Source organism: Amphiura filiformis, chromosome 19, assembly GCF_039555335.1.
Source record: "Amphiura filiformis chromosome 19, Afil_fr2py, whole genome shotgun sequence".
NCBI classification, from domain to species: Eukaryota; Metazoa; Echinodermata; class Ophiuroidea; order Amphilepidida; family Amphiuridae; genus Amphiura; species Amphiura filiformis.
The window spans coordinates 40,756,333-40,768,528 of NC_092646.1; the positions used below are offsets into that span (position 1 = coordinate 40,756,333).

A 12,196-nucleotide genomic window follows, 5' to 3' on the forward strand; every position below is an offset into this window, starting at 1 on the left:
AATGCCCTTTTAAGTAGATAAAGTTCAAAATGCAGGTCATATTGCAACACATACTTCTAGCTAGAACACTGGTTTTTTTTACCGGGGGCTCAAGTTTGGTTTTGGTAGGGATGTGCCGCTGAGAATATGAAAGTGGACCCATCAATATACCAATTTTGCAAGAAATTTGGACCCATCGATATACCAAAATTATCTTAGTTTTTACAAACTTTACCCCAAATTTTGGTGAAATTTCAAAAATTTTGACTAGATTTCATTGGCTAAATTGGGCTATTTTCAGAAAAAAATTCAAAAAAGGACCTATCCATATGCCAAAATTGGCCTAGAAAAGGGGGTCATTGATATACAAAAGGCCAAAAAGGCTGAAAATGCTAACCATGTTTGCGGCACTTCCCCGTATGGTCATTTGTACGGAGTACCCCCTCCGGTTTATGACCCTTAAATAGCCTTACCCTCAGTGGCAGTAGTGACTTGCAGTGGTGTACTATATGGTCCTATCCCCACACTTGTTCTTCCGGCAATGGTAAAATTATACGTCGTACATTCCACAAGTCCTGACAACGTTACTTGCTTAACACTAAATGATGTTGTTCCACTTTCAACCTCCCCAGTCTTCATGTTTGTAAGCGTGTACTCGTATCCTGAGATCATACCAGATCTGCTACCACAGGGAACTTCACCCCATGCAAAACTAAGACTCTTCTTTGCCGTAACAGTGTTGCGAACATCGGCAGGTGGGTTTACTGGCACTGAAAGCGAGATATGAAAGTAATATTTCAGAAAAGGTGCAATGATATAAACTGAAATTAAATCTAATACTGGATATTAAAAATCAAATGTACAACATATTTGCATCCAATACCATAAGAGTTGTTTTAATCTTTAATTTTTTCAAAATTTTGAATTTTGGGAGTTTCACTCAATAAGAGCTAATGAACTGGAGTGTGAGGCCCAATTGGGAGTCTACAGAACTGCTCAAGGGCCTGGAAAAGGGACCCTTGATGATCACTGCATATACCCACACTAAATTGGTTGAAATAGGCTGAATTTTCATATTTTTTGCTGATTCAAGGGGTGTGCCTATCTCTGTCTTACTTTTTGACAGATTTTGACAATCTTCGTAACAGACCTGTAAAAGTGCTGAAGTTACTGACTGGACCTCGCAGAAAATACTGCAACAGAAGTATGATAGATCTTACAGTATTAGATGGTAACTAACATGCTAAAAATGGTCCAGTATATGACAAAATTTCATTTTTTTTAAATACACAACATACTAGCTATACAATTTACAACAATAAATCAAGTCATCAGTAATTGTACAAATTATTTGCAATGCTTTATGGAGCAAATACGAGATGAATATGAGGGATGCATGCGTGGGGTTTTAGCACATGTTATCGCAAAGGGAAAAGGAAGCATTGGGATACATAACTGCAAGGTATGAAGTCCTTTTTAGCTTATCATGATATATACAGAAAGAGCTTAAGGAAAAGCACAGATCTCTGGGAAGGGATGGGCCATTTTTTAACTTATCATAATAATATACTCCATAATACATACATTGGTCACAATGGTTTCACAGCCATTACAGACATATTCTAATTTTTATACCAACCTTTACACTGTTTAACATAATCCATTTTTTACATTTTTCAGCTTATCACTGGAAATATCTTTGATTATTTTTATAAATTAATGTTCCCTCTTTTCTGAAAATCAATCTGAAGACCACTAACGCAAAACAATTTCAAATCCTAAACTGGATGATCTAATTTGACACATGATCATGCATTAAATATAACAAAATCACACTGCATGCTTTTTTTTTTTACTTACCAAATGATTGCAAAGATCAGAAATAGCTTTGATTTTTTTAGAAGTTATGGCACATAAAACAAACCTACAGTATAGTGGGATTTTTTTCAGAATTTTTAAATTTGTGCTTCTTACATTTGAAACTCGCTGCCAAACTGTTAACATTGCACAGGTGTAAACATTGGGCTATCCCACTTAAAATTCATACACCCCCTAGATGGAAGATATGACTAATCTTCCATACATGAATTCCAAAAATAGGGTTACCAAGATGGGCAACTCCATTTGAAATCTACGCCCTTGTGTGGAAGATTAAGGTCATGTCTTCCACAGAGGGTATATGAATTTCAACTGGAACACCCCATTGTGTAGAAACAATAGGCCTACTACCAAAATATCCCACTATACAGAATTTGCATACGAGAACATGCAACATTTAATTTCAAGCATGATGAAATGGTCATTTTGTGACACAGAAAGGTAATTTAACATCTAGAAAACATATTAAGCAAGAAAGCACAACAAATGAGAATGTTCTTGTTCACTTTACTGCATATCTTAGGAAAATAAAGTCAGCAAAATGTTTGCTTCTTGTATGTGAACATCTCCCCTATGAAGCATTCATTAGTCAACACATGACTAACAAATATTCTTAAATGACTACATCTTTCTGAACCCCCTTCTTGGCCGTGATGCACTCATTAGTCAACGAGTGACTAATGAATATTCTTAAATGACTATATCTTTCTGAATCCCCCGTCTTGGCTGTGGTGCACTTGTTAGTCAACAAGTGACTAATGACTATTCTTAAATGACTAAATATACCTTGTTCTTTTATAATAAGATAGTCAATGAGAACATCTAGCCTATGACCAATTCATTAGTCGACAGGTGACTAATGACTGTTCTTAAATGATTACATCAATACCTGCTTGAGCTGTGGCGTAAAAAAACTCTATGGCTCCTCCAGAGCCTCCATTATTCACGCTAGTCAACACATACTGATAACCCGTGTACGGCAGTAAATCCATCAGCGTAACGTACGTGCCTTCCACCTGCGTGATGTTATCAGGCCACTGTGATGTTATCATACACTGGTCTTGACTGTTCATGAAGGTCTCCAACATGTAATGCGTTGGCGGGCATGGATCAGTAGGGTTGGGAGTCCAGGAGATATTGACCACAGCATGGGTAGCACCGGGAGTTATTTCAATGCCGCCTACCGCACTGGGAACTGAATAAGGAATATTAGAGGGTTGAACGATACACGGGGTGGGATGGACAGATTTGCATTAATTAGTACTCTGAATATAAGGATGAGGGTTAGCATCTTGGATGTAGCATTGGGCTATTCCATTTAATAGCCCCTGTGGAAGATTTTGGAAATGTTTTCCACAGAGGGAGTATGAATTGCAAATAGAATGACCACATTAACAGTTCCATTTGAAACTCACTCTCCCTCAGATGAAGATTCAGGTTGAATCTTTCTCAGAGGGTGTACGAAATTCAAATGGAGCTGCCTAATTTGTTCATTCCATTTGAAATTCATACTCCCCCTGTGGAAGATATTTCCAAAATCTTCCGCAGGGGTAGTGTGGATTTTAAATGGAATAGCCCAATTTTAGGGTTAGTTTAGAGTTAATATTTCTTTAACAGTAACAAGTAAGGAACTTGTGAGCACACATATATGTGGTATCAAATCATCAGAGCTGCCATCCCAGGATGTCACCGAGGGAACATGCTAATTAACACAATGTTAAAAAAAATGTGTCCCCTTCATCATGCTTTAGTATCTAACCACATGCCCCACCACCCCCACCTCATCTGATGGTTTCCCGCTATGCCTCTGGAATGCTAGAACTGGGGCTAGAACCTGTACGGACAAAGCTGTAGCATTTGAGATTGGAATTCGACTATCCTTTCTCTTGATCCAAAGGGTGATAAAATTGTCTCTTGATTGCCAAGAGTAATCCACTTGATTCTGCGATTAATTCTATAACCGATTCCCTCCCCCCCCCCATAAGCTTGTTAAAAGCTAGCTGAGGTAAGATGCCTAAGGTTGGCCCCATCAGGACTAAGGTGTGTTTCACAAGTGGGACAAATTCAATGTGCACTAATTATGGCCACTATTGAGGTGTATTCTGGTCCTTGGCCATTGCACCCATTGCTTTGTTCATTATTGTTATTTTATTTTGAGTCTGAAAGGCAAAGTTACCCTGTCACACTTGGTGTCGGTATGCCACTATGTGACAATAAAATTGGTAGGTTTCATTATCAGCTTTCTGATACAAGGATATTTTGTGTGAAAATTGGTATACATGCAGATGGGTCTTTTTCTTATTATCTCAAATTTGTCAGGATACTTGGTCAAATTTTGTGAATCTTGAGCCAAAATTTCCAAAAACATTCAAACTTTTTGAGAAAAATTGTCAAATTTGTGTTCAATCTGGGCCTTGGGTATAGAAATTGGCTATTCCAGTTGAAATCCATACACCCCCTATGGAAGACATGACCTTAACCTCCCACACAAGGAGTGAAGATTTCAAATGGAGTCACCCATTCAGGTAACCCCATTTGAAATTCACACTCCCTGTGTGGAAGATTAAGGTCATGTCTTCCAGGGGATGTATGTAATTCAACTGGAATAACCCAATGGGTCCCATTGAGTCCCTTCTCCCTCTCTGCCGGGAATGTCTATGCCACATCAATAAATTGTCTGGGGTATGTCTATGCCTCATCGGGCAAAGACATAAATTGTCTCTAGACAGTGTTCACAGAATGAGTATAAAGTTATGGTCAGTAAAACAAAAAGCAAGAAAACAAGCACAAAATTACACAAAAATTGAAGAGACTAAGACACAAGCAGTAACAATGCAATACAAATTCAGCTGTAACAAACAAACAACAACAACATTATTGTTACTTTGGTATGTTGGCATGCCATGCAAAGCTACACAAATATAATTATGACATTTTCATGCAAAGTTAGTAAAATGTTAACATGATTAATTGCAGACATATATTTGCAATGCTACATTGAATGTCATGCAAATGGCTTCATGCAGTTTATTGGACATATTAAAAGTATGGTAATGTCAAATTTTATTAATTTTTGCTGCAATTTGTGGTGTGTAAATTAGTCTGCTATAAGCTTTTCTTTTTCATACAGGCTAGCATTCGTAATTGGCTTGGCTTGAGCAAGTTACATGTACTTAAGATTTGGACCTAGGTATCACAACCTAAGTGTGTCTACGTACAGAGCGACCCTTTTTTTAGACATATTGAGATGGTTAAACATATATTATCTACACTTATCAGCAACATTGTTTCTTAGTCATGTGACTGCTAAAACAAGCTTTCCTACTTTAAAAATTAGGCTAATTGTTTACCTACCATCAAGCATTAAAATTAATTTCCATTGTCTCTGAGCTCCAACTAGATTTATGGTAAAAGCTACCTTTCAACATATAGTCAAGGAAGGTACTACATGGGTACCATCAAGCATTAATACACATTCCCACTGTCACTTCGCTCCTACTAGCTTTGCTATCTCACAAAGGCACATAAAACAAAACCAGGGCACCAACAAGTACTACAGTTTGTGGCAGAGAAGAACGACAGTTGTTTACATTTTGAGAGCGTGCACAGCATAACACAAAAGTAGGGTTCTGATTGGCTGATTCAATCGTCTGACAATCATAACAACAGACCAATAATCTGATTGGCTGATTACGTTGGTCGGCGCAGATCAGCACGCTTGAAGGGAACACAAAGCTCCGCGTATGTCGCTCGACATTAACAGAGCGCTCACGTCAATCTAAGCAAGGGGCTGCCATTCTTCTCTGTAACCAAGTGTATAAGTACATTCCCATCTACAATTATTCCATTTATTTGCAATTCCCAAATGAAATTCTTCAAAATAAATATAGACACTATCAAGGGTGATGAAAAAATCCTAAAATAATATCAAATTACTTGAAAAAAAATTATGTTATGGTTAACAGAAACTGGATACCATCATGCACTATAGTACACATGGGTATGACCACATGGCTCCAAATCAAAGCAAACAAAAATGTCAGCCAACATTAAAGTGAAATCAGCTGCATAAAGGGGGCATTACATTACATTGAATGTGCTTCTCACATCTACAATGCGATATAACAATAAGGACAAAAATAAATTATTTTCAAAGACAGGGCAAACAAGAAAATGTCATGATAAGTTATTATTTTCCGTTTTAAAAAATTGGCATTGATTTTAACATGAAACATAAACTTTTTTCCATTTATAACAATTTCTGTGGTCAAAAATTGATTTAACTGGCTTTTAAAACAATTAGAATTATTTTAGGGATGTGTGAAAATATTCTTGCTCAAATTTAACAGGAAATTCTTAGTGAGAACCTTAAATTTAATAACTCAATTTTCATATTGTTATACGATGATTAAATTTAATAACTCAATTTTCATATTGTTATACGATGATAGTCTAATCCATAGGGTTGACTTACCTTCCGTTCCTGTTGTGATCATAATCTCATTACTATACACTAGACTAGCACTTGTGTAACCTGCTACACTAAATGCATAGTCTGCACAGGGTGTCAGCCCTGTGAGAGTAACTTCTGTTGTACCAGTCTCCCCAATCAAGATGTCCTCTGGATCTGCTTGGTTGATGAGGCGATAATGGTAGAGGTCAAAGTCCACACCTGTTGAACCACACTGTATAGCATTCCATGTGAACTTGTACTCGGAGATTGAGAGTGATTCCTGGGTGATGCCAGTGGGTGCAGATGTAGCAGCTGTGATATACAAAGATGAATAAATATACATGAATATAAACATGAGAATGTATTAACAATGAACAATGATACAGCTTTGCTTATAGTGATCAGCAGCTTTTGTGGCAAAAATGTAGCATATAATGTTAATAAAATATACACTCAAATTTTAAATGTTTTATTTAGTAGGCGAGTTTTTGTGAATTTGAATTTAAAAATTCAAATTTACAGAAACTTGCCTACTAAATAAAACATCCAATGACCATGATATACCGTATCCCTGGACTCTATCCCCTTTTAAAAAACCTCATTTTCTGACAAAAATGTACAGGGTATAACCAGAGAGGCAGTCATTACAGTAAAGTGAGGTGAGTTAAAGGATGTAATAAACAGTTCCAAAAAAGTAAGCCCCCCCCCCCAAGACATTTTGGTATAATCCAAAACTGGCTTGATCAATTCTCTTGTTTAAAGTTTGGAACATAGACTGATTAGTTATGCATCAAGTGAGCGGGGTTTTGATGCTACTTTTTATCATCAATTTATTTTATTTTGTAAAAATAGTACTGTAGCTGTATTTTAGTCTGTATTTGTATGTGATTGATCTTAATGTACCAAATCAAATCAAATCAAATCACAAACTTACCTGATGTGCATGAGAAGCATTTAGCATGATCCGTTAAGGCCACACAGGTCTGTGTGCTGAGGCAATCACATTTGTAAGCTTACCTGATGTGCATGAGAAGCATTTAGCATGATCCGTTAAGGCCACACAGGTCTGTGTGCTGAGGCAATCACATTTGTAAGCTTACCTGATGTGCATGAGAAGCATTTAGCATGATCTGTTAAGGCCACAGGTCTGTGTGCTGAGGCAGTACTTGTAAGCTTACCTGATGTGTATGAGAAGCATTTAGCATGATCTGTTAAAGCCACACAGGTCTGTGTGCTGAGGCAGTCACATTTGTAAGCTTACCTGATGTACATAAGAAGCATTTAGCATGATCCGTTAAGGCCACGCAGGTCTGTGTGCTGAGGCAGTCACATTTGTAAGCTTACCTGATGTACATAAGAAGCATTTAGCATGATCCGTTAAGGCCACGCAGGTCTGTGTACTGAGGCAGTCACATTTGTAAGCTTACCTGATGTGCATGAGAAGCATTTAGCATGATCCGTTAAGGCCACACAGGTCTGTGTGCTGAGGCAGTCACATTTGTAAGCTTACCTGATGTGCATGAGAAGCATTTAGCATGATCCGTTAAGGCCACACAGGTCTGTGTACTGAGGCAGTCACATTTGTAAGCTTACCTGATGTGCATGAGAAGCATTTAGCATGATCCGTTAAGGCCACACAGGTCTGTGTACTGAGACAGTCACATTGGAATTCACAGAAGTCTCCTACAAAACCAGTTGGACCACTTGGACATGGGTCTTGAACTGAAAGAACAAAACAAAATATATAACAAAAAATAAATAAGATCATAGAGAATACAGATTGAAAATATGAAAATATGCAGATTTGTCATTTTTCAATGCCAGCTTTTCAATACCAAGAGAGGTGCAAGAATGCAAATGTACCGATGGCAAAATATTCCAAACTTTTTTTTAAAGGTTGCCGGCCGCACAATCAAATTCAACCAGGTCGAAAAATTTACAAGAGAAATGCACAGCCATTCAGGTTTTTATTCATAACCATTCTGCCTTCACATAACCCATTATAATTTCTTATCTCCCTACTCTTTTACTGACATATTGCTTGCAAGATATGGATCGGTATACTGACGGACCAGTTTCCAGAAGACAAAACCTTCCAACACATGCAAATAATACAAATAATTATTCTGTATTGTTTTTTTAATACAATGAAAAAAAAAAACGATTAAAAATCACAACAACAAATACCTCTGCCTCCAATGGAAAATACAATACCTACAAGTGAGTGCATAAATGATACTGCATTTTCTCCATGAGAAGACAAACATCCCAGTTGCATAGCCTGGATTTTTTTTCATTGGGGTGTCAAAATTGGAAAAAAAAGGTGTCAAAATTGGAAAAAAAATGTCTAAAAATTCCAGTGGCCAGCATCGGGGGGGGGGGGGCTCCTGTTCTATGTCACTGAAACCTCCCTTACACCAGGTGTGAAAGCCCCGACCCAGAGCCCAGATTGATACTGTTGATTTCAGATCTGACTCTAAACTTGTTTGAACACAATTAACTTTATCGATAACAAAGTTCCACAATATGTTTCATTGTAAGCCTATTTCAAATTATTATTTATCTCTCCGGCACATTTTTTCAATCTTTTAGGAATTACACAAGTTTAGTAGCTTAAATCTAGCTTTAGATTGATATCTTTAAAAACTGGTCTTGTGTAGCAGAGCCCTTAAGCGAATCTGTGGTAATTTTTTTACTTTGGTACTTCAACTATAACTAAGCTTAGGCAAAGAGAAAAAAAGTGTTTTGTTGTACTCCACAACTTTTTTGAGGCAGGATCAGGCAGGCAAGAAGACTTTTTCATAATCCAAACTGCATATGGAACTTGTCATGAAGCCCAATGGGCTATTCCAGTTGAAATCCACACTACCCCTGTGGAAGATTTTGGAAATATCTTCCACAGGAGGAGTATGTTTTTCAAATGTAATTGGTCACAGTTAATAATTTTGAAACCCCAAACTCCCTCTGTATTAATATGGCTTCACCTGTATCATCCACAACTGGAGTGAGTATTTTAAAAAGAAGTTACCCAATTTGTCTATTCTAATCAAAACTCATACTCCCTCTGTGGAAGACTTCAGCTAAATCTTTCACAGAGGTAGTGTGGATTTCAACTAGAATAGCACAAAAAGATGTGAATAAAGATATTTTACAGTTACTGTATATGTTCCATTTCCATCATTATGTGCAGGATCCAACTACACAGTGATCCTCCATCATTATGTGCGAAATCCAACTACACAGTGCAGTGATCCTCCATCATTATGTGCAAAGGATACATGTTTCAAATGGTAAAAAGTTAAAGGTAATTGAGTCGAACCTGCATTTGTTATAGGATGGAGTGCCCATCTCTCTTTCGTTAGCGATTAGGCTAGACTCCACCATGAAATGTTGCTGTGGGGGATCGTCACACCTCCTCCACAGCAAGTCTGCTATTTTCCCAGCATTTAAGAATGCCGGTACCCATTATACACCTGGGTGGAGAGGCGTAATCAAGATAAAGTTCCATACTCAAGGGAACAACACAATGGCATTGCCAGGGCTTGAACCCGCAACATTCTGATTATAAGCCAAAGCCTGTTCCACTTGGCCAATGTGCAAATGGTATACACTTCATTACATGTCTTAAACCAATTCAAAAGTGTGAATTAACGGTTTTCTAATCTTTAATTTCTTTAATTATAATCAATAATGAATAATCAATTATCGATATATTTCAAATGTAGTGAAAATTAAGGTGATGCCTTCCTTAGGAGGTGTATGGACTATGGATTTCAACTGGAATAGTCCATATTAATATCGCGTAGGTGTAGTGTAACACAGAAGCGATTCCAATCATGAGAAACAAGCATGTTTTAAACGCAGGAAAACATGGAGCATGACAAAAGTCAACATGTGTAGGGGTTGACTAGGCAAACATAACAAGCATGTAAGTATGTCAAGTTCCGCACGTACAAGATCAAGTTTCAAAGTCTGTTTATAGAAAAATGAGTCATTCATTGAACAAAATTAGTTGTCTGCTTGTCACCTGATAATAATTGACTATTATTTAGACTACAATATTCTGAAAACATTAAAGGGCAGAGTAAGGGAGTGTTCATACACACTTCGGGGGGGTTGGAAAAGTTGGAACTTCGGACATCAAAAACTTTTGATGCCCCCTAAGCAGTGGTGCAGCCAGGTTTTCAGAACCGGGGGGAGCACAACTTGTAAATGTACCGACAAAAGTTTTTTGCTGATGGAAGTTGTGAATTGTTGACCTGAATTTTTTTGGGCCAGTGCAGACCTCGAAAATCTAAAAAGTGGAGGGGAAGGGGATAGGGCAAAAAAAATGTTTATATATCAATATTATTCAATGTGCTTACGTAAACAGCCAACATGTTTTTCTGTTGACCCAATTTTTTTTTAGCCAAGGCCCGTCGTCTACCGACGGCCTAAAATGAACCAATGGCACTGATGAGCAGGGGGCACCGGCCCTCTGCCCCTCCCCCATTGGCTACACCACTGCCCCTAAGACTGAATTCAATTGGCAACACCTGTAACTTAAATTTATACTGCTTCCCATATGGTACATAAGTAAATAATCTAATTGAGTAAATGAACCATAAAAGCACTCTGACATGTCCTTTGGAGGGCTGTCAGTCCCATGTACAGAGAACCATACATGCAAGTGTATTTCACAGTCAGTTTAGAAAAGAGTAGGGTGTTCAATGTCTGACTGTCCCATTCCACTCAGTGCTTTGTCATGGATCCCAATGGAAATATTTGCCTTTGAAATCTTCCTTGGATTATCCAGGGATGATAGTATGCCAAAATTCCGAATAAACAAAATGCTAACAAACAAACAAACAAAAGAAATTGAGAATTTCTTTTGATCATATACAGCTTTATTAATTTGATCAACACATGACTGTATTGTTTGATCGCATAACTCAGAACTGAACGTGGGTTAGAACAAGTTCATGTACCATGAAGAAAATTCAATAATGTTAAAGTTTGGACTCAGTAAGTAAATAAACTAAGCATCCATACTTCCATTCTCGCATGAACCAATCATAAATAACAGTTTTAACAAAGAGTTCCCAACTTTGTCAATAATCTGTTCAGAAATCGTGCATGAAGTAGCAACCATTTGTGTCCAGCATTACCCTCATGCATGCCCTTATATCGCTACTAAAAATCAAAAGCCACCAGCGATAATCCTATAAAAGTCAAACTTATTTGTTTACAAGTCAAACCAACTACACAATAGGCCACCATAATTGAATCAAATCTCATCTAAACCTTGGTACTTTTAGCCCAGTTGTTATATGCACAGTCAACAAGCAAATATCAAACTGTTCAAAAGCGTAACCGGATCAATTTAGATCCGGTTCAGAATTATATGAGATTATTCAATTCAAGATCAATGTGTTCCAAAATTCTACTCCAACTGATCCATTTCAGAACTGGGTTTCAAATATGCACAGTCTTTAAAAACGGATCAAATTTTATCTGGTTTTAGGATCAAATATAAATCCAGAACCAGAATTCTACTCTACTGTGGACATGTTATCCATTTCAGACTAAATGTGGTCTAGTTTAAGTTGGGAGCACGGTGGCCTAGCGGAACGGGCACTGACTCATAATCGAAAGGTTGCGGGTTCGAGCCCCGGTGATGCCATCGTGTTGTGCCCTTGAGTAAGGCACTTTATCCCGTTTACTCCTCTCCACCCAGGTGCTTAAATGGGTACCGGCATTCTTAAATGCTGGGAAGGTAACAGACTCGCAGTCGGCCCTGATTTGGTAAAATGATCTAACTTGAAATTAAAATCGCTGTTTCGAGAAAAAGAGCTTTTAAGTTTGAACACTTGACGTTTTTCTTTTTGAATAAAATATATTATTAAA

General features: G+C 37.6%; 1 protein-coding gene across 1 annotated transcript in view; it reads right to left on the reverse strand.

Annotated features, from left to right (window-relative positions):
- LOC140141304 (phosphatidylinositol phosphatase PTPRQ-like) overlaps window positions 1-12,196 on the reverse strand; it is a 177,717-nt gene that overhangs the window by 40,210 nt on the left and 125,311 nt on the right. The window contains exons 7-10 of the mRNA XM_072163131.1: window positions 7,904-8,032; window positions 6,332-6,622; window positions 2,747-3,052; window positions 453-749 (exon numbers count right to left, since the gene is read on the reverse strand). Coding sequence (XP_072019232.1) covers window positions 453-749; window positions 2,747-3,052; window positions 6,332-6,622; window positions 7,904-8,032 — 1,023 coding nt within the window. The remainder of the gene's footprint in view (window positions 1-452; window positions 750-2,746; window positions 3,053-6,331; window positions 6,623-7,903; window positions 8,033-12,196) is intronic.